The sequence below is a fragment of the Rattus norvegicus genome, chromosome 8 (genome assembly GCF_036323735.1).
Source record: "Rattus norvegicus strain BN/NHsdMcwi chromosome 8, GRCr8, whole genome shotgun sequence".
NCBI classification, from domain to species: Eukaryota; Metazoa; Chordata; class Mammalia; order Rodentia; family Muridae; genus Rattus; species Rattus norvegicus.
Window position 1 is genome coordinate 35,031,111 of NC_086026.1, and position 22,757 is coordinate 35,053,867.

The following is a 22,757-nucleotide window of genomic DNA, read 5'->3' on the forward strand; positions in this document are numbered from 1 at the left end:
CAATCATAATGATTTCTCTGATGGGTGAGGAAACAGGAGAAAAGAGAGCCAAGGTGACCTTCCAATGCCTGAAATGCTGACCTGTTGAGATTCAGTACCTTGATGTGTGTGTATCTGTAGCTCTCGTCTGAGGGTTTCTTCATGGATTCGGAGTACTTCTGTCTATCCCTGTGCTGAGTGTCAGCTGTTTTTCCTTTCTTTGCAAGTCTGACTTTCTCTTGACTTTTCCTCTTTCGTTGCATCTGTCTACCCACCAATCGTTTGTTAAAACTCATATGAAGAGGGAGGTACTGTGGAGGCAATCTACTTCCTGTGTCATCGTCCGAACTTTAGAAGGACATATTTTTATGTTGGCCATTCTGAAAACCGGCCTTGTTTGTCCCTCCCATCCTCTGTTCCTCCTTACCTTCATCTTGTTTTCTTTTATGAGCGTTTGCTACTAAAGAACAAACCCAGGCTTTGTACAGGCCGGAACACTGCCCTCCTGCTGAGCTACGCTCCTGATCCCTCGCTCCTTTCACTATTTCTTTAATGTTTTATTTTAGAATAATTTCACATTTTCCATTTTTCAAATACAAGACAGATTTTTTCTGTCTGCCTTCCTGTTGTGATATTCCACAACCCTAATACATTATCCTCCCCTCATACACCCACGCTCGTATACACACACTCATACACACACACTCATACACACACACTCAACACCACAACATACACACAAATACACAATGCAGAGTCACACAGATACCCAAACACACACACACACACACACACACACACACACACACACACTCAATACACATACTCATACACATACTCAATACCACAGATAACACACACACACACACACACACTCAATACACATACTCATACACATACTCAATACCACAGATAACACACACACACACACACACATTTATTACTAATTTAAGAAGCAACAGCATTCAATTTCATATTTCAGCCATTTAAATATGCCTAAAAGTACGAGTGTATCAGAGCCGAGCAGACACTGGGGTGGAGCTTGCTGCGTTGTTTATGTCTCTGTCTCACTTTATCCAGAAAACTATTTTTAGTACTCTCTACCCAGCACCATTAGTTTGTGTTAATTAAGATGGGGATGATGGGGATTCATGTTTGACAGACCCTTGCTACTTGCAAAAGAGTTACTCATGTCCTATTCAGGGGGCTGGGGAGCTGAGTCCAGATGGAGACTGCTGGTAGCCAGTGACAAGGGAAGTTTATGTTACCCCCTGTCCTCCTTCCTTCAAGCCCCCTGTGTCTAAGCCTCACTGAAGAGTTACAAGGCTGTCCTGCTGCAGAGCTGGTCCCCTGCATTCTCTGCAGGCCTTCTGTGACATGGGCTGATTGCATACACAAAGATGTCAGAGCAAATCACCACGTCTGGGAATTGTCGGGCAAACAGTCTGTGGAATAAAACGTGCACGTTGCCAAGGGGTGGGGGAGGTTAGCAGGGAGGATATCTTGACAGAGGGAGAGAGAAGCGTTGGGTGGAAATTAGCAGCTGAAGGCTTGCAAAGGGAGAAGAGGCAGAGGGAGAGAGAGAAAAGGGAAGAGACAGGCAGATGGAGAGGGGGAGGGAGAGAGTGGAAAATAGAGGCAGCTTTATTTCACAGTCTTGCTTCACCCTCCGCCCAAGCAGCCTGTGCTTTTGCAGAGATCTTGTCTTGTCTCAGCTTTCTGTTCCCTGCTGACCTCTGCCATTAGACTCCTGGACTCCCTCAAGCTCCCACTTCCACGGCAACAGTTGTGCTTTTCGCCCACATGGGATTTCCGGTTTGTGCCGAAAGAAACGATCTCGGTGCCAAGAGGACAAGCTTCTTGCACATTTATGCCAATCTGGAGGGCTTGGGGCTCTCTGTAGGTCTCTGCTCCTGACACTCTGATTGTGTCCACATCACCAACTACCCTGTGGAATTAGGATGGCTGGCAAATGTGGAATTATGCACTCAAGATGTATTAATATATCTCTTTAATATAGTGTACAAGTTCAGTAAAGTGTTCCTTGTAAAGTAAGTGCTATGGATTGGACCTAAAGTGTCCTCCAAGTAAAAGACTTGGTGCTATGCCATTGGAAAGCTACTAAGGAAAGAGCCAGGGTCTGCCTTGAAAGAAGAAACTGGGACCCCTGTTAAATGTGCTGTTATAGATCATAAGGATGGAGACATGACCATGGGGTCTGGAACCTTGAAACCTTAAGAGAAGACCTGTTCTCCTTTAATTTCTTTGCCATAGGTATTCTGTTTCAGACACCAAATGCTAACACAGTGGCTATGGCAGTAACGGGAGCAGAGGCTACATTCTCTCTGTGCTGTTCTATAGCTCAGAGTTCAACCTTGATGATCAAGACAGAGATCCAAGTACTATGCTCAGTGCAGTTTCGACAAGATGGAGGTGTGCTTCTCCAACTGCACTTTTCAGTTGGTGACTGGAGCTTTGCCTTATATACTTGTGAGTCCGTTAGATGATTTTTTCATTCTGGAACGTAACGTGGGCAACCACCCAACTTCATTTAAAAACAAAAAACAATAGAAATTACTATGAATGTGAAAAGCCCAGCCCAGCCTCTCTTCTTGTTCCCCCCTCCTCCTGAACAGTGCCAGAGTGTGCCCTGAAAAGTCCCCTTCCAATTTCCTTCCTATCCCCCAGATTCAAGGTGCCGCATTTAAATCTGGGCCATGTATTAGGGTCATGTGTAGATTCTGATTTTTTTCTAAAGTAGACGTAGGTAAATTGATGCTCTGAATAATTATGTCTCTTAAAGAGCTATTTTTGGTCTCTCTGTAGTCCATTTTCCTTTTCACTCTCTGCGGCATCTAACCCCTTGCTCTGTACCTCTTTGGAACCTCTTCCCCACTTATGAAAGGGAAAACAAATTGCACTTTGGATAAAATCCATTCACACCAATGTACTTCCTCTTTCTAAGCACTTTGTAATTTGAATTCTTTAAATGCTAAAGGTGGCTTTGTCTTTTGAGACAGAAATGTTAGGCATTAGCTTGCCTGTGGTGGGGATATTAGGATGAGAGGATGGGACCTTTTCTTCCCTTTGCTTCATAGTATGACCTTCTTAAAGGAACGCCGGTTTTAATCCTTTTAGCATAGCTGCTTCAAAGCTGCACAGAGATGTGTGATCCTTGATTTTTGTGCCATTCTGGATAGGCAATGGTGCAGAGGCTCCTAGTCAAACATTCAGGGTGTTTCTGGGTTGGCATTTTATAGGCAATATCAACATTTAAGCCTACAGACTTATGAAAAGCAGTTTCTGTTCATCTGTGGGTGGGCCTCATCCAATCAGTTGAGAGCCTAACTAGAGCAAAGGCAGGAGAGAGGAGAGTTCTTCCAACAGTTAAGTCCATCACCCAAACTCCAGCCTCAACTTTAACTATTCCCATGTTTCTAACTTGCCAATCCATGCAGCAGATCATGGATGTCCAGTCTTCATAATCATGGGAGTAAGTTCCTTAAAATAAGTTATATTCTCTCTCTCTCTCTCTCTCTCTCTCTCTCTCTCTCTCTCTCTCTCTCTCTCTGTATGTGTCTGCCTGTCATTCATATATTCATATATACATATGAAAATTATAATATTTCTCAATATGTGTGTACATCTCAGTATGTTTATTGAAGATGTTGTTGACTGTGCACTTGTAAAGTGCCTTTGGCTCTGTCCTCTGCTGAGTCTTAAGTAATATTAGATGCTTAGTTCTACTCTGTTCCTTACCTAGAGTGTCTTTACCCCTTTCCTTCTTTTTATTTTACTTTATATTTTCCATTTCCTTTCCCTGAACTTCATACTTCTAGATGCTCCATGAGTGGAGGGAGGATCAAGGGGTGTGTTCAAAACCCCTTCCCTTGTCCTCCAGACTGTATCTCCTACCACCAAGGACAAATTAGAGCCTTCTGATTTAGGTCTGCAGAAACTGTTTTTGTATTTCCTTGGTCATCCTTACACTGTTTCCATCTAGATGCATGGCAGGAGTGAGATTTGAGAGGACACAGAGGAGTACATGTAGGAGAACAAATGATGAGAAAGAGTAGGAATACCAGTGTGACAGATGAAGTTCTGAGAAGTTCTTTCATGGATAGCTTGCCTTTGAAATTGCTACCATCTCATCTTTGACAGTACCATGTGATGTCATCTCCAAGTGGGTAGGACCATATATATGCATAGTTGTCCTGAGATATATAACATGCCAGGGTCCATAGATTAAACACACCTGCTAGTGTGTGTGTGTGTGTGTGTGTGTGTCCATTGATGGTGATGGTGACAGTACGTACAGTGTGATCTCAAAAACTGTGATCAGAACTCCAGTGCCCAGCTGATGTGAGAAACTGCACAGACCTCAGAATGAAAGGTGAGCTATCTGAGGTAACTGTACTCATAAAGAAACCTGCTCATTCTGAGATACTGGGTGTTATGATGGCTATATAGACTATAAGCTCCATTTCTGATAAGTCTGGCTATGTTGTATCTACTAAAATTCTCATATCCGAAGCCCATCTTCATTGTTTGTTAGCCATGTGGTAGCACCACCTGCTTTCCCCCATGATTAACTTCTCACAATATAAATAATAACGTGTTCCAACATAGTAGTAGACAGCAAACCAGACCGCCTCTAAAAGTACTGTCAATCTCAGCTCTCCTGTTATGAAAAAAAAAATTTCTTATCTAATGCCCAAATGATGGGGAAAAAACTTGAGATCTTAGTATTTGGTATGTGAACCTTGAAAGTTAAAATTTCTTTCAGACTCTTGGAGGTTATGTGTTAGAAGTACACACTGATCTATATTGTCAATTGAATACACAGATAGAAAGTCTACTGCAGACCAAAATCCATTCTGAGTATAGCAAAAGGAATACAGCAATGAGCCATGAAGATGAAAAGCAAAGAATTAGTGATTTCTTTCAGAATTAATAAGGAATATTCTTTTTTCTTTGAATGTAGAAAGATTTGCATCCTAGGTGAGCCCAGATCCTAGCAGGTTGACAATATTAACATATCTGTCTTTCCTTGTCAATCTGACACCCAAATATACCAATTTTAAAGTCTCCCATTCTAAGAGTCTCATGGTTATCTCAAAATAAAAAATACGCACAATCCCAAGTCAACATAGCCTTTAGTAATTCCAGTATAAAAGTCTAAAGTCCAAGACTCCTCTCAAGACTCAACAGCAATGACTTAATTGTGAGCCCCTAGAAAATAAAACAAAAGTTACATACTTCGAATATACACTGGCACAGGATACATATTCTCTTTCCAACAGTGACATGTAGGGTCATAACAAAGAAAGACCAGACCTAAACCCAGTAAAGCAAACACTAAATCCTTAAGCTCCACCCAGATGGTCTGAGGCTCAGGATGGATTCATTCAAATGGCCACCTCCCCAACTCTGCTTCTTACAGTATGCATAGCCACTCTTCCCTCCATGCCTGCAACTTTTCTTCAGCACATTCCCCATAGAACTTGTATCTCAAATATCCTGGATTTGTACTGCAATTTAGACATCACTTTCATTGCTTTGCACGAAGGCCTCTCTGGGTTTCTTTACATAAAACAAAGAAGCCAATCCTGCTACACAATGATTGCCCTCCCCATTCTCACCTCTCGAATGCCTATGGAGGCAATATCACATGGATAAAAGTGGCAAATTCTACTGCCTGGTTAAAACATGGCCAAGAGTGGCTCAAGATCGAAACATTCCCCAAAACAATTGTTTTCCAAAGCAAGAATATTCCTTATCATTTCTGGAAATATCTAGAAGAATCACTAAATCTTTTCTTTTGATCCTCATGACTCATTGATGGATTGTTATTGCTTACACTCAGGATGGGCCTCGGTCTGCAGTAGACTTTCCACACACATATTCAAGTGACACTAAGCATCGCTGTGTACTTCTAACACATAACCTCCAAGAGTCTGACAGACACTTTGACTTTTTATGCTCGCATACCAAATATGAAAAATCTCAAGGTTTTTCTTTTTCCCATCATTTTGAGCATTGGACAAGACTTTTTTTCTTAAATAAGACCTCTCACCTTAGGGTCTAGCCTTCAAGTGAATTTAGATAATCCCAAATTAGATCCCTAGATGGAGTGGAATCTGTCCCCTGGGGTACCTTTCTTATTGTCCCAGTGCAGGGCTGGATATTTGTCTTTAATGCTGCTAATCTCCTTACCAACTGCAACTTCTTTCTTTGAGCCCAATCTGTCTGCAACTTTATTTAAACTCTGTTTTTGACTCATCAAAGAACCTATTTTTTTTCCTCTGCTTGTGGCTTTCTTTTACTGTACATTTGGGCAAAGCTAGTGAGTTGGGGGTGGGAGGCGATGACATAGCTTGTATTCTATCCTGTCTTGAGATTAGTGACTTGTTTATGGATTGAGCCTTACACAGGCCCTCAGGATACAGGCAAATATAAGCAGATCATTTGATAGACCATAACATGAATGACCCTGCCCAGTTTCTAATAGTGTCCTTATCCCCCTTTGAGACCTCATGAGCTGGCTTCCCCTGTCCATTTTCTCTCTGTACTCTGGTCTTCCAAACTCCTACCAGAGTGGCCTCTCAAGCTCTGCTTGCCTTCCAATCCTTTCCTAGCCCAAAGCTTCAAACACGTTCACATTTCTCCAGCAAATGGACCCCAAATATCCCAGAACCACATGGCCATGTTTGTCACAACCACAACCCCATTTTTTGGTATGGCCTTTTTATATTAGTTTCTTCTCTTTTTGTTGTGACAAAATGCCTTTAAAGGGGCAATTTAAGGCAGGAAGAGTTTATTTTGATAGCAGTTTGAGAATACAGACCTCCAAGGCAAGAAGTCCTGGAGCAGGAGGCATGATCTTATCAGATCCTTACAGGACAATCAAGGAAACTCTCCTTAGAATGTTTTCTAGTGACTCACTTAATTTAGATGGCCATATTTCAAACCCCAAAGCTTCTTGTGCCTATCTTAATCTTCTCATACCATACTCTAATGATTGATTTATTTCTCCTATGATGCTATTAATAACTGGAGGGTAATATTTTCTTCACATAATAATGAGGAAAGTTGGGCACAGAAAAGTCTGGTTTGTGGACCACAGTTCATTGTAGGTCTCAATTAAATGTTTTTGGTCTTTGATTTATAGAAATATGTGAGATGTGACTGTGAAGTAATTACACTGATTTTTCTAGAAGGCTGTAAAAATAGGTCTTTATAGAAATCTCTAGATTTTTTTAGAGGGAGATGCTCTAATGCAATTGATGCCTTGTGGTTCACTATGTTGAAGAGTTTGGGAGCCAAGAAAAACAGTGACACCAGAAGAATCTCTTAGTAGGGATGGCATTGGGTCTCTTTTGTCAGGTTTCTCAAATGTGATGGTATACTTTAGGTCAATGCAAGTGGATTAAGGAATATCTAGGAACCTGGTACAAAAAAATATAAGAAAAGAAAAACAAAAAAAGAAAGAAAAAGGCCTGGTTGTTTTAAGTGTGCCTATGTGGGCATTTCAGGTGGTAAGCAAGCATGTGAGTCTCAATTTTGCAGAGAACCACCTTTAGTGGCACCGAACACCATCCAATGGGCTTGGGACATATGACACAAATGTAGAAGAAAGGAAGATATTTGTCTCTGTGCCCTGAAACTTTAATATACCTGTCTCTTCTATAGACATCAAAACACCAGCAAGCTCTGAACTTCCAGGACTTCACTTTAGACCAGAACTCATATCACCATTTTTTTTTTCTAGGACATTGGGACTTGGAACCAACCATGTTATTCCCATGTTATCATCTCCAGCTTTCAAGCAAAACCATATACATGACCTCAGCATCTGTCATTGTATGATCAAGCTCTTTAGCAGATCTCCATTAACATTTCTTTGTCTGTCTGTCTGAATGTCTGTCTGTCTGTCTGCCTACCAGTCTACCCATCCATCTGTCTGTCTGCCTGCCTGCCAGTCTGTCCATCCATCTGCCTGTCTGTCCATCTGTCTGTCTATATAATTAACTCAGTCACTCAGGAGAAAACTGACTAATACACTGGCTTCTAGAGACTGTACAGAACAGACATCAGCTCTCTCTTGCAGCAAATATTTACAGAGCTCTTACTCTGTGCCAGGATCCTGCCTGTAGGAAAGGAATCAAGAAGAGCAAACACTTTGTTCTCAGGGACCCTGCAGTTCTTATGGGAGACAGCTACTTGTGAAATACACATGGAGACTTGGAACGAGTGAGGGGATACAAGACTGATGCTACAGCAGTTGCATTCCACAGCTGTCACTTGACTCTAATTTTGGGAAACTGGTAGATTCCTTTCCACATGCAATTCTATGTGTCTTGTTTTCCTATTAATGTGCTTGTTTTGGTGTCGATTTTAAATTACTGTTTCTGTTTTAACTTGCCAATTGATTATTTTGTTTTGTGTTTCGTTCATTTCATCACTTTGGCATTAAAAATAGAGAAGAAAAATCGACTATCTGGTAGCTGCCATCAAGGTGACTTCCAGCTTGGGATCTCCTATACATGTCATGACACTTTTACCACAACCTGCAAGGAAACTAGTTTTTGTTTTTGTTATATTTATTTGGAGGTGAGGCATTGCTATGTCAACTAGGCCAGTCTAAAACCCTTAGGCTCATGAGACACTATCTCCTTAGCCTCCCAAGTTGCTGAGTCGCTGGGATTAGGGACACACACTACCAAGCCTAACTATAAAGGCTCTTTGCTAATGCTGCCTATACATGAGCAAACACAATCTCACAGGTAAGTGACTTACCTCAGATCTCACATCTTAAGTGGCAGACTGGGATTAAGGTCAGGCTTTTAAGTTTCCACTGATATAGATAGAAGTGTACTAGATGAAGAATGTGGTGCTGTCTAGGAAGGGAAAAAGGCAAACATAGGATAAAACTCATCTGAAATTTAGGTTAGTGGTGATAAGGAAAATCATTTATTTCACTTGCAAAATATGCAAAAAGATAATAAGAAAGGATGTTTTCAATCACAAATGGGCAATTTTTGCAGAAGGATTGCTTTTGGATCTTCAGAATACAGAACCTACCCTCATCCACAGTATCGTTTCACATGCAATTATATTTCTTACAATTTTTACAACATTTTTAGCCCCTGAATGAAGCTCTGTCATTCTTTTTTAAATGTGTGTGCTCATGTGTGCATTATGTGGGGTCAAATACAGTGCATATATTTTTGAAAGACAAAGTGTTTTTCAAAAAATTAGTGTGTCCTCAGTTGCTTCTCTAATTCAAGACTGAGAGTCTTTCACTGAACACTAAGCTCAATGATTAGATAGTATAGTTATTTTCTAAGTCCCCAGCATATTCCTGCCTCTGCATCCCCTGCTCTGGGATCAGAGGCATGATGCCTGTACCTGGATTATCATATGGGTGCTGCCATCCAATCTTCTTGCTTGTGCTACACGCACTTTGCCAACTGAGCCATCTCATTAGTCCAGCCAAGTCACCCTTACCATTCTGCTCACTTGAAACACATTCCTACCTGTGTCCATCCCCACATCCAGAGTACTTCAGCAGCCTACACCATGGTGTTTCCTCAGTTACTCCATTCTCTAACTCCACCTTATGGAGATGGGCTTCTATGATACAAATATACCTCAAATTATGGGCTTCCTATTTCATAGTTCCTCCAAATGCACACAGAGCAGCTGGGCACAACACTCCTCTGATAAACACAAGCTGTAAGTTTTCCTCATTTCTGAATAACACACAGTTTGAAATTGCCTTAATGGCTGGATACAAATTTCATTATGGATCAGTTTGGCTATCTGTGTGGGGCCCTGGATTTCCCAACAGCAATCCACAACTAAGCAAGCTCTTTGAGGTGAAATAGCTTAGTAATGGTCTTGTAATTTTTTTGTTTGAAAGAAGTGATTTCTATTTCTAAAATAGGCTATTTCTTAAAAGGAGAGAGGGGGGAGGGGGAGGGGGAGAGGGAGAGGGAAAGGGAGAGGGAGAGAACAATGGAGTTCATTTTATTCTATTTGCCCAAATACACACACACACACACACACACACACACACACACACACACACACACACACCACCACCACCACCACCACCACCACCACCACATTTCTTGCAATGCTTTGTCATGGACTTTTACAGCTCATTTGTCCACAAAGGCACTTCAGAGAAGAAGCCAGTTATATCAAAGGATAGTGCTTTTTCTTTTGTTAAATAAGGACTAGCATCATGAAGTGTTTAGTGAGTCCCTGGAAGGATGGTCAGTCCATGCAGTGTGTCATTTGACATTGTTCTGGATTGTATTGAGTAGTACTAAATTTATATGTGGAAATCCTAACCACCAATGTGGCAGTATTTGGAGGTAGGGCTTTTAGAAGGTGATTATGGTTACTTCTGTATGGATATAAAAGTGATCCTGAGCCTATGGAACTGGTGTCTTTGTAACAGAGAGAGCATTGTATGTGTGCCATGGATATATACACGTCCAGGGAATAGCTGTCAGAATCCAGGAGGAGAGCTCCCTTCTGAGCTCTGAGACTTTTAGGGTGCAGAACTAGAAGAAAGAAGTTTCTCTTGTTGAAGCCACCAGTGTGTAGATTTGCATTAATAGCCCGAGATGGCTAGGGTAGACACTCATAAGCACTGTACAAATGTACTGGTATCATGCCTGCATTTATGGAGATGCAAGCTGGAGGCCAGTTTAGCTAAGCAGCAGAAGTAATGTTGCACAGATGGTAGGCTGTTGAGGTGGGAATCAGTCTAACCTCTAACTACAGTGTCCTAGACCCTTTTATCCACCAGACACCATAAAATAGAGGCTTTTCCTTGCTCTAAATCACAGCCATGAAGTTACAATGGAGTTTGAGGTCCTAAATTCAAATCCTTCCACTTCCATTATAAATGTGAGACATTCCATTTTGTTAACAAATACTGATTTCCTCATGCTACACTCTACTCTGTAGAGATGACAGGCAAGAAGCATTGAGATGCCAACAGTTAAGTCGCGATCTCAGGTCATAGAAGATGTAATGAAGTAGTTTGTTTTTAAAGTGCAGGCGAAGGCATGGGAGCCTCTAAGTCCAGTAAAGATGCTGTGACTATTTTGTCCCTATGACACATTTATAAAGGAGAATTTTAATGCCCCTTTAAAAATAGCAAATGAGAAAGCAGGTTGAAGATGAGAAAACATGGTGTGGCCCCCAAGTTCTGCACTGCTCCTTCAGGCTCTTCCTTCTCAAACCATCCTGGCATCTGCACTAGGCTGCAGTCTCCTCAAACCCATTGCCTCAGGGATATTCCTTCTCCATCCCTATTACAGAGAGCTGCACTTCTTAGCCATCAAAATCACTCTTGGTTCTTTTCCTTTACTCCACACCCAAATCCAAATTTGAGGTAAATCTTAGCTATTGTATTTGCCCCTTTTCCTTTTGCCTTGCATTGTACTATTCCCACCGCCATTGCTGTTCCACTTCTCTTACTTTCTGGGTACTTCTGCAATCCACTCTCTACCAGCAGCATGGTCAAAGCATTTGCAACATTTCATCTCTCAGATCCTGGTACTTGCCTGCTGAAAGTCTCTGAAGTTATTGCACTGAATTTAGAATAAATCCTTATATGGTTTCCCTGCCCACGATCCAGTCCTCTCATGCCTTCTGCCTACACCTAAAGTTCCTCTGCCAGTCACCCTCACAACAGCCATTTTCATGGCCCTACTTGGCTGGATCCAATAGTCATCAGGTCTCCAATCAGATGTCACCTCTGCAAAGATGCTTTCCCTCACTACTCAACTTAACATCCTTTCCATCCCATCAACTCCCATCACACTTTGTTTTACAGCACATTGTCCAATCTAAATACGTCTGTTTGCTTATTTTTCATGATTTTTTCCTCACCTCAACACTTATTTACACTCTTGCAGAAAGGCATATAAAAATATTTGTGTTATTAATGGGCTACTGTATCTTCAGTCCTTTAAATACTGTCCACCATAAAATAGACATGTAATCATATTTACAGATTAGTAAGTGGCTTAATGTGTGAGCAAATTAGAAATAGTGCTGGAGGGTTTTCAAAGGGAAACAAATACCGAGACAGGATCTCATTCAGCACAGACTGGGCTCAAACTCAGTGTATAGCAGAGAACACACTTGGCTTTCTAATTTTCATTGCTCCACTTCCCTTGTGTGATCACAGGCACGTGTCACTGTGCCTAGACCATGTAATGTTGAGATCAAACCCAGGGATTCCTGTGTGCTACACAAACATCCTGCTCACTGAACTACATCCCTATATTCTTTTTCCAGAGTTAAGAGGTTTTGCCATTTTAAAAATTAGTTTCTTTTTTATCTGCCTTGGTTATCTCCTACTCTGTGATTCATGAAGAGGCAGTTTATAAAGATTCAATATCACTTAGAAACCCCCAAACACACACACACACACACACACACACACACACACACACACACACACACAGAGAGAGAGAGAGAGAGAGAGAGAGAGAGAGAGAGAGAGAGAGAGACCTACCTTATGTATACATGCAGGGCGCAGCGGGTGTAGCAGGACACAGATGCCTTGAAATATCAAGATCAAGGCACTGTTTAAGTTCTGGGCAGAAGATGCCTGACAGTGGGCAGCCATGTTTTTGCTGACTAGTTGTCCCTCTGTGACATGAGACAAGAGCCCATTTGCACTGGGTTGCTCTTCCCAAGAGGCCATTGAGAATCTATCACCAACCACAGTTTTCACCGAAGTAGGAAAACAATGGGGACACCGTCTCACCATCTGATTGCATCAGGTTTAACCGAACACACTTAGACTGTGACTGCACTTTCTTTGTAGGACGATTCTTCCTGTTACCCTGCCACTCAATCTGTAGGCTGCAGAGACCACCTGCTGCTTCAAGTTGCCACCTGTCACTGGAGTTCTTGTCTGGAAGCCACCAGAACTCTTGACAGCCTTCCTTCCCGTCTGCTTCTCCCCTCCTCCCTCTTTCAAAGTCTTCTCTGTCAGGATTCCTTTTCTCCAGCCATTCAGAACTATTTCTCTCCAGGTAGCCAGTGATCTTGCCTTGTGTGGATTACAGCCCCTGGAATCTGATCTTGTCATAAGTAGCAAAGGTTGTGTGGGTGAGTTGAAGCTCTCCCGTGAACAGTGAGTTTTATGTCATTTCTCGCAAACCTTTCTCCACGTCACCTGTTGCTTCATGAAAATACATGTTAAGCTATAGAACCATAAAGTATGTTGATGATGGTACCCAGCCTGTCAAGCATTAAGTGCATTCATACGCTTAATCAAAATCTATGTCTTCCACACATGTATTGGGGTGGACCTTTCTACTTCCAGCGATCCTGGGTCTCCTGGATAGAAGAGCCATGTTCTCTCTTCCTCATAGACCGAGGAACCATTTCTTACCCTAAGCCAAGGGCCAAGCTCGGGATTACTGGAGATCACCCACAGAGCCTGCCAAAATATTATCTTCCACTACGTAATCCAGTTTTCCCTCCTTTCCTTGCCCAGTGCCTCCCATGAAAACCATAAGAAAGTCTCCTGCCACACTTTCTTCTTACTTTCTACATCCCCAGACCATGAGTATCGCTGGGTGCTATGGCCCTTCTCTTGGGAACTGTAAAGATATTCTCTTCTTTTGAGGGCTGGTCACTTTCTCCGCTCTGATTAAGCACAGTTCTGGCTATACTTAGATACATTCTTACTCCCTACTCTTTCCAGGAGATAGGTATTATTTTGTATGAATTGCACAGAGACAGAGACATGTGGACTCAATATTTGAACAACAACAACAACAACAAACTTCAAAGCCAGTATTCCACCCATATGATAAATTGTCTCTACGTATAAATTCATGAATTCAAGTAGATGTAAATTAGAAGCCTATCCTGTCATTGCCATGGGACAAAGCTTTTGACAGAATATTCCTGGCCAAAAAAAAAAAAAAAAAAAAAAACCTGTTTAATCATGTTCACTGTAAACTCTGTTTCCTTCTCCCATTTAATCTTAAGTTTTAGCCCTACATTCTATCAGTTCATAGCAATGTCTTACAAATGAATGGACTCTGCCCGCTTCCTCCAATGCTGTAGACAAGAGATGAAGATTAACACACACACAAGATCTTTGCGGTTCCTTCTTTGACTCACAAGTTTGTGAAGTCGGATTTATTCTGTCACTGAGACGAAGCCGGGAGTCATTGTAACAGGAGCGTATAGAGCCAGATCCTTGTTCTTTCAGTCCCCAGAAGTCCTTACTTGGAGAAAGCTGGCCTGGTAATCAGTGGCCTCCTAGCTTGGTTCCTTCACAGGCACCAGCCTCAGGGTGTGTTACTGAGGACTTTTCTCTTGACTTCAGTTCATCTCTGCCTCAGATTTTACTAGCCTCAGTCATCCTTTCTCATCTGGAACCTTGTACACTTTTCTCCTTTCTTGATATCTCCGATAGTTCTTCCTATCTCAAGCCACTTTTCCTGAGTTAGTACAGCAATGGCCCCACCCTCACTTCCTGATAAGGCATCAGACAAACAGGTAGGTGTCTGAGAAGATCCAAGCATGTAGCCATCGAATGTCAGACAGAGGACCAGGGAACTGCCTTCCAACCAGACTCTGTTTATATTCCCTCCCCCAATCAAGATATAAGTTCAGTTCGGTGACAAGAAATTCTAAGTGCAGGAACCCTTGTCAGCTTAGTACAGAGTTACACAAGTAAGAGCCTTTCTATGTGATGATCCTGGATCCCAGTATCACAGGGTCCAGAGAATCGTGTATGTACAGAAAACTCAGAACATGTATTGAAACTGTTTCCTCAGTTTTCTTGGATATAGGGGAATGTAGAGTCTGGGGGAACAGTGGTAATGCCTAAATGCTGGTCGTGCTCCCCAAATGTTTGTCGTGCTCCCCAAATGCTGGTCGTGCTCCCCAAATGCTGGTCGTGCTCCCCAAATGCTGGTCGTGCTCCCAAATGCTGGTCGTGCTCCCCAAATGTTTGTCGTGCTCCCCAAATGCTGGTCGTGCTCCCCAAATGCTGGTCGTGCTCCCCAAATGCTGGTCGTGCTCCCCAAATGCTGGTCGTGCTCCCCAAATGCTGGTCGTGATCCCCAAATGCTGGTCGTGATCCCAGCATCACCCAATCCCTGTGTGCACCATTTCTTCTCCCAACCCTGCAGCCCAAGACCTCATGAAGTCTTGTCTCCCATACCTGTTCTGCCAATATAATTTTCACTCTAGCTGATATGACTAGTGATAAGTACTCTATCCTTCCAAGGTAAGACGTTCTAATTAAAAAATTTAAGCCTAAAACGTGTACATGAGCTAAGCATTTTTACAAGTGGGACTGGGACACTATTTTTATTTTTTATTTTTTTCCTTTTCTCAGCCCCTTGGAAATGAGAGCAGGTAGAATGCCTTTGTATCCTTCGGCAACTAAAGTAATAAACACGAAGAGCTTAATGCTTATTTTTGAATTACATTTCATTTTGGCAATTGTGCGGAGCCCTGCCTAATTTAACAAAAGGCTCCGAGAAAAAAAAAGTACAGTAGAGCAGACGCACATAGCAACCATTAAATTAGGGTACAGGCATGAGTGCCACGCAGAGAAGGGAGGCTTCTGCCAGGCAGAACAGGAGCAAGAATAATGGCAGGCCCAAGGAAAGCTGGCGCTCTTGGGTTTAAACTGAAGGAGATGGATCTCAGCCCAAAGCAACCTAGGGATTGGCCTCTAGGAACACTGTATCCCGGAGTTCCCTCTTGGCACTCACTATTATGATGCTTTCTCCTGTGATCAGAAAGCCATAGATGGATTTTATGAAGTCCAGTTCTACTACTCTTTCGGATCTCCACGTGATTTTCCCAGCTCTTCCTTTTCACCACAAAGAGATCCACAGATAGTGGGGATTATTTTGCATGTTGCCTTGTAAGAAGAAATTCACTTGCCAGCTAGAAACACAGAAATGGAGTGAAGGGGCATTATGTGTCTCTAGGTAGGCCATCAGAGCAGGAAGCTTATAGCAGCTTTTTGCATAGGCCCAGGAAACACTTAGGATTAAAGTCTGAATGGACAGAGGCAGAGGAGCGGGCATCCACCCTGGCTTAGTTATCTGGAGTGGCAAAGGCACTTCAGTTCTCCGGGGTGGGGTCTGACAACTTTTGTATGGCATTGCAGAGGGAAGGTGCCAGTGTCAGTTTTCAATTTGCTGCTTTCCCCAGAACTCCTTCTCCAGCCCTCCCCTCTATCTCCCCACCCATATCAGGGGAAGCAGTGAGAGGGACTCAGCACCTCCTCATCTCGCTGGGGTACAAAGGGAGAGCAGAGCTTTTTGAGTCACTAGGCACCTTCCCTCTGGGATCCGGGCCTCGGTGGATGCTTCTGTCCCGGTGCTGTGGGGGTTAAGGTGGGCGCCCGCGCCCCGCACCCGCCAGGATGAGCGTGCAGCAGTCCGCGCCACCCGCCAGCCGGCTTGCTCTGAGTCGACACCGGGAGAAAGTGGTGGTCAGGGATGCTGCTGCTGCCATGACAACCCCGGAGGTCCGGGCCCGCGCGCGTCGGGGCTGCTCCCCGGAGGAAGGCGGCGCGGAAGCTGGGGGCGGCCGCTGAGCGTGGCGTCCGCGCGTCCCCGCATCCCGTGCAGCGTCCCTGGAGGAGGCGGGGGCCGCAGTCCGCTCGCTCAGCTCCCCGCGCTAGAGCCTGCGCCACGGTGCTCCGCGGGCTGGCGAGGGCCGGGCTGGCAGGACTCGCCCACTGGGCTACCGGGAGGACAGCCTCGGAGCGGAGGAACTGGGCTACACCTGCTGCGGGTCACCGTGTGGAACTTTTTATCGCCTTGGGGTCCAGATCCGAGACTCGGGGCTGTTTTCTAACTCCATCCAAACATGTGTGTGATCTAATAAAACATGTTCTCCTCTCCTTGAAATCGGGAGCTTTTATTTTTTATTTTTTATTTTTTTTACGACATCTCCTTTCTGTCAGAGACACTTGCCTTCTTTGGGTTATAAACTTTTGATGCCAGACCTCTGCAGAATGCGCCCAACTGAATCTTAAAGTAGCTTCACCGAGAGAGGCAGAGAACGCACAATCTGTGACCTTCGTCCCTGCTCCTTTTTTGTGTTCTCCCTCCTCCCGGGCTCCCTCCGCCCCAGGGAGCGTTGAGAAAGCTCTTTTTTGGATGCAGGAGGGGGCATCTGGTTCTGCCAGGCTGGAAAGCTGAGGCTGGAGCAGAGGAAGACTTATTAGACTCCGGAGAGCCTGGACTCAGCCTTGCCTTCTCCCGCTCCCAGCTCCTGGTTTGCTCTCTGTGTGCTTTCGTCCCTCAACACTTCCGGCTATTCTGAGAGGGCAGGGGACAAGGACCGTGCAGCTGCAAGAGTTCTAGGAAGTTGTGGCTGTCGAGAATGGGGGTCTGTGGGTACCTGTTCCTGCCCTGGAAGTGCCTCGTGGTCGTGTCTCTCAGGCTGCTGTTCCTTGTACCCACAGGAGTGCCGGTGCGCAGCGGAGATGCCACCTTTCCCAAAGCTATGGACAACGTGACGGTCCGGCAGGGAGAGAGCGCCACCCTCAGGTAGGGAGCCTTCCTTCATCTGGGGACAGAACCCACTGCACATGGCTTCAAGGGGAAGGGGTAAGGAAGAGAGGAAAAGGAAGCCAGAAAGAGGGAAATTTGAGCATGCAAGGGGCCTTTTGCAGGCCCAAGAAGTGGCCAGTTACTTTGTGTGATTTCCGAAACCAGTTTTCTTGGACCTCTTTGTCATTTGGTCTTCTTTTGGTCTGCAATCTTACAGGCAATGTTGAAGTCTACACTTGGGACTCCATGTATGCATGGGGCCATGGGGTGGCAAGTTTCACACCCGGATGAGACACTGCGTAGTAAACTAAATACCCTTGGATTTTCCTTCCAGTCCAGAAGGATGTGATGGCACAGGATTGCTCTGAGCTAACCATCTGTGATGGAAGTTTGTGTTGGGGCTACTTTTACAATGGAAGCATCTAGATTTCCTGTGCCAGGGCACGACCGTTCACGAGTCCGATAGAGACACAGCTCCCCAGTCTAAACCTGTGTTGTGTACTTGGGCCCTCATGCAAATTATGAGGCCTTTGTATTTTTGTGGGATGGGACCAAGAAGAGGAAGCATGTAGCTTTTATGCACCGACATCATTCCTGTGTGAGAAGCACAATAGGAAGCTTTTTGTTTTAGCTTAATGAGTTACAGAGAATCACTTCCACGCTCCAGGCGGTGGGGTGGGGGTGCTTGGAATATGCACCTTTGGGGACTGGGCCTGCTGCAGCAGAGACTTTAATAAAAATGCAGCCACCACTTTCCACCAGCTCAGCAGATATCATCTTTTATCCCTTTAATGAGGCAGTTCTGGTCCTAGGAGACAGATTCAGGGACGTCCCAGCTTAACTATGTCTCACAGTGTACACGGGGTGAATGCGTTTGCCCTGCCTATGACTTTGATGGTTATGGTGAAAATAAAGCATTCTGACCCAGATTCTGCAGCCAGAATGCCTGGCTCCTACAAGGAGATATTGAGGGTGGGGTTTCCTTTTTCCTGTTCCCTGTGCTTTTCCTTGTGGAATCCTTCCAACACAGACAAGCCTCTCCCTGAGGAAGAAATCAGAGCTTCTGAAACACCACTGTTCCTTACATGAACCATAGGGTTAATTTTGGATCCCTTCTGCCTTAGGAGGTCCATAGGTAAATCATCCTTTTAGCTCGCACAAGGCCCCAACCCTTGTCTTCTGGACCTACATGGTCCTAGAAAAGACAACAGAGATGTTTTTTATAGACAGCCTGAGTTACAAGTGCTTCTCCTATTTTGGACACCCCTTTAAACTTAGCTTGTAGCAGATGAGAGTGTGTTATCCTTATTTTGTTGTTTCAAGGAAGGTTCCAGATCTGCTCTTTGAGGTCTGATTTGTGGGAATGCACCTTTTGCATGGGATTGGTGGTTCAAAGGTAAAAGCAGATCACTGCAGCCGATGTGAAACCCAGGAACCATGGGCACTCATTAGGAGTGGCAGGAGAGTTTGAACATTGCCTGATACGTATTTTTCTTCCAATCTTTTGTTAGAGGCAAGGACTTGTTTCATAAACAAGGGGAAGAATATTACTGATAAATTTACAGATCCCGCCCCTGAAAATTAAATCGGAAACTTAGAAAGTTGAGCTTTTGCCTTCTGGGGTGCAGTAAGACAGTTCTACCAGCAGAGGGCCAGCTTCTGTCTTTATTTTATTTTTTTTTTTTTTTATTAGCTGCTGGCCTGTTTTCATGATCTTCAATTCTAATGTTTAACAGCTGGGCTTGGTAATGGGAAAGGGAATAAAAAGGAAAAGCTGAATAGTTGCTTTTCATGCTTTGTGGAAAACAACAACGTACGTGTTCAACTATGACTACTGCTGCTTACCTGGCTGCTATTGTAGCTGACTTTTAAAAGTCAGCACAAGCCGATTGATTTTGCCTCTCTTCTCTCTTCTGCACCTTCCCCCTGCTGTAGACAAACTTATCCCTGCTTCCACATCTTACTCTACAGAACTCCTCTACAGTTTTTACCTCATGTAATCTTCTCTTCCACTGCACCTCCACCTGACGATCTTTTCTTGTTACTTATGGTCCCTTTCCTTTCTTCCTTCCATCATTGATTCTTACCATTCTCTATGCTAAAGCAGCTTAATTCGTTTGCTACTACCTCAACTTCTCTTTAAAAAAGCATAAGCACCCCATGCAGACTTCTGCAGCTTGGCTTTCAACCCCTTTCTCTTTCCTTGCCTTCTAATCTGTTCTATGAGCTATGTTCCTTTCTTTATCTGTAAAATGTGGTACTCAGTTGTTTCACCGAGAGGCCACGTTCTCAGTAAGTGGAAAACCACAGACGTGGCCTCAGAGAAATCTACCATGTGTTATTTGGTAGTGTTTTTGCTTTTAAAAGTTACAGTTCATTTTGTCTTTTCAATTTTTGCAATACTGGGGGTCGAACCCAGGGCCTTGTGCATGCTAGGAAAGAATTGTGCTATAGCCTTACTGAATTCTCCATGGTCTTAGAGCTCTATGTAAAGTAACTTTTAAGTCTCCGTGAAAGAGTTCATTGGTGATTTATTTCTTGGGAAGTTAGTGTTCGCAATGTATCAAAGAATTAAATGATACTCATGTCTGTCAGAATTAGGAAACACTCTTGAAGGTCCCAGGTCACACGACCCTCAGTTCCTAAATCTTGAACAAAGTCAGACAAGGAGGAGAGAGCAGGTAAAGCCAAGAAATCTAGAAGCTTGGGTACACTCAGATTTTCCTGTGAAATTTCCCCAGCTCAGAGAGTTCAATGGCTTCCTGTGGGAGATCAGTTTTGTTGCCACAGGCCTTTGGTTCTACTGAGGGACCTTCGGAAGTGACGTGGCTAAAGAAGACTGAAGTTCTCAGTATAGATAAAAACTCATTTTATATACACGAGGCCATATTACTGTCCCTGTAACTATTCATAGGGCTGCTTGAAAAGTAAAAATAATTATTTTAATGCCGAGTTATTTTGCCTTTTGGAAAAGAAACGATATGGAAAATGAAGGCGCTATTCTTTATAGTTGAATTATACCTTCTATGAATCTGATTTGAATTCATTTATTACAAATGGGCCCTCTTGGCCGGAATCATTTCATTACAATTATGAGCTGTTGGGTTAAAAATGTTCTGTGCCTTTCTGTTAGATTAGATATGACAAGTATCTAGGAGTCCTCTGTCTGAATCGATGATCATATTCGGATGGGAGCTCAGGCTCTGGGCATGGTCAGCTGTCATCCGAGAAGCCATTTCAACTGCAAGTACAAGCCATACTCTCTTCCTGGACCAAAGGCACCTTGCGACTTATTTTCCCTCCTCTGTGTGCTTTGTTTCCCTACTCACATGGATATTTTGAGGGGTGTCCTAGATGAGTGGCTATACTTGGGGTAGTTTTCAGGCAGTGGGTAAATCCAATATGGTGGCTTGTTTTGTTGTTACTATGTGTTTTCTTGCCTTTTCATAGTAATCTGTTGCTGATTTTTGCTTGCTGATCTACGATTATGCTTAATGATTCTTTTCTAAACTACCCTGTATTTTTATTTGATGGTCTGGGGTAATCCATTCAGAAAAGGTATGTGAGGTTTAACTTCTGTCCATGAATAACCCGAGCCATAGGATTTCACCAAAGCAGCTGGGACAGTGTAACTCCCAAGGACAATGTGCTGGCCTTGACCTGCTGTTTTGTGTACTCTTCATCCACTAACAACAGCTTGACCTTTCATGTGAACTAGCAAATGTGATTTAAGGCAGTCCTTCAAAGCATGCATCATACTTGTGTGTGTTAACGTCGATGGTGTCAAAGTCAGGGGCTATATCAGTGTGATGCTGTACTTTGGGGCTGGTAAAATGAGGGCAGGAAAAGATCTGTGAGCAAGTACAGTCCCAAAGGGAATCCTCTTCATGGTGGTGATGACCTGGGCTTCTTGTTCTGAAGGTATCTGAGCCAGTATTTAAAATATCCACTTGGAGCTGAGAGTAGGTAGAGTTCACGCCAAGCAAAAGGGAGGCCCCGAGTTTCTCCCAGGATGAATTGGAAAATAAAATTTAAATGTTAATTTCAGTGACTGAGGGAATGGGACTCTCTGGGGATGGCCATGGATATGGACATTTAAAAGTCTCATCCAGCGTTTTTTTCAGGTAAGCCAGAACTGAGAACCGCTACACTATAAGGCTTTCTGCCCTATTATATCTGATCAAGGCTATTTTCCAGGGTTCTTTCTTTGCATTGAAATATCCCCCCCATGACACCTATGTGACCCGTATCTATACCATTGCCCCAGAAAGAGCAGGAGTCCAGGCTCAGGGACTATGTCCCTCAAGCTAACTCTTACACTGTTTCCCGCTGACTCTCTAGTCATGAACAATTTGGTATATAGTATACACATGTGAACAATTTCTGCCCTGTCTATAATATCAGGTGAGAAAGAGCACAATGTTTATTTTATTCACACTACAGCCATGTGTATCATTTGTGCAATATTCCTACATGCTTAAATCATCTCCAAATCGTTTATCTAATAAAACATAAGTGCTGTGTAAATTGTTGTTACCTTGTGTTGCATAGCAAATAATGACAAGAACATGTTTAGTGTAGACAGCCTTGATTTATTTTTAGTGTGATTTTATCTATGGCTGCTGGATCTATGGATGGAGACCCCACAGTTACAGAAAGCTGATTACATGGGCTAGTTGCTACTGAGACTAAGCGGAACTCCTTGGTAACAATTGATGATATTCTCAGTGTATTCCTGTTTTCTCTTGTCTACCACCTCCTCCGCCACCCACACACATACACACAACTTTCAAACTCATTAGTCTCTTTTCACTTCTGCTCAGCTTCCTGCCTTCTGCATGTGGCCAAGAATTGCCCTCAGCTGAATACCAGTAACCCTTGCTGCAGACCTCTGCTCTAACAGACAGGCCCTGTGGATGTGTGGTATCTTCCGGTGTGGTTTTTTGACAGACTGTGGTCTGGTGGCGCTCCTGTCCTATTCGCTGTGTACCGATACCATGCTGGGGACCAGGGATTAAAGGAACAAGTAAAGTTCATCGCTATAATCCAATTTAGCAGGCCATACCTCTTGAAAGTACTCTTACCTCTACAGCAATGAACTGCTCACATCTGAACAATGTGGTGTCATATACACAGCAGCAGCACTCAGAGATCTTGGGGACCTGAGGGATTTAGGATTCCACTCAAACCACT

At 43.6% G+C, this 22,757-nt stretch overlaps 1 protein-coding gene across 7 annotated transcripts in view; it reads left to right on the forward strand.

The window, feature by feature from the left end:
* Positions 1-22,757, forward strand: part of Opcml (opioid binding protein/cell adhesion molecule-like) — a 1,111,269-nt gene that overhangs the window by 579,482 nt on the left and 509,030 nt on the right. For 3 of the 7 annotated variants that reach the window (XM_063264778.1, XM_063264779.1, XM_063264780.1), the window contains exon 2: positions 17,477-17,561. In XM_063264778.1, coding sequence (XP_063120848.1) covers positions 17,477-17,561 — 85 coding nt within the window. Of the gene's footprint in view, positions 1-16,248; positions 17,562-22,757 lie in introns of those variants that run through there. The other 4 variants (XM_017595412.3, XM_017595413.3, XM_017595415.3 and 1 more) reach the window with 2 other exon arrangements.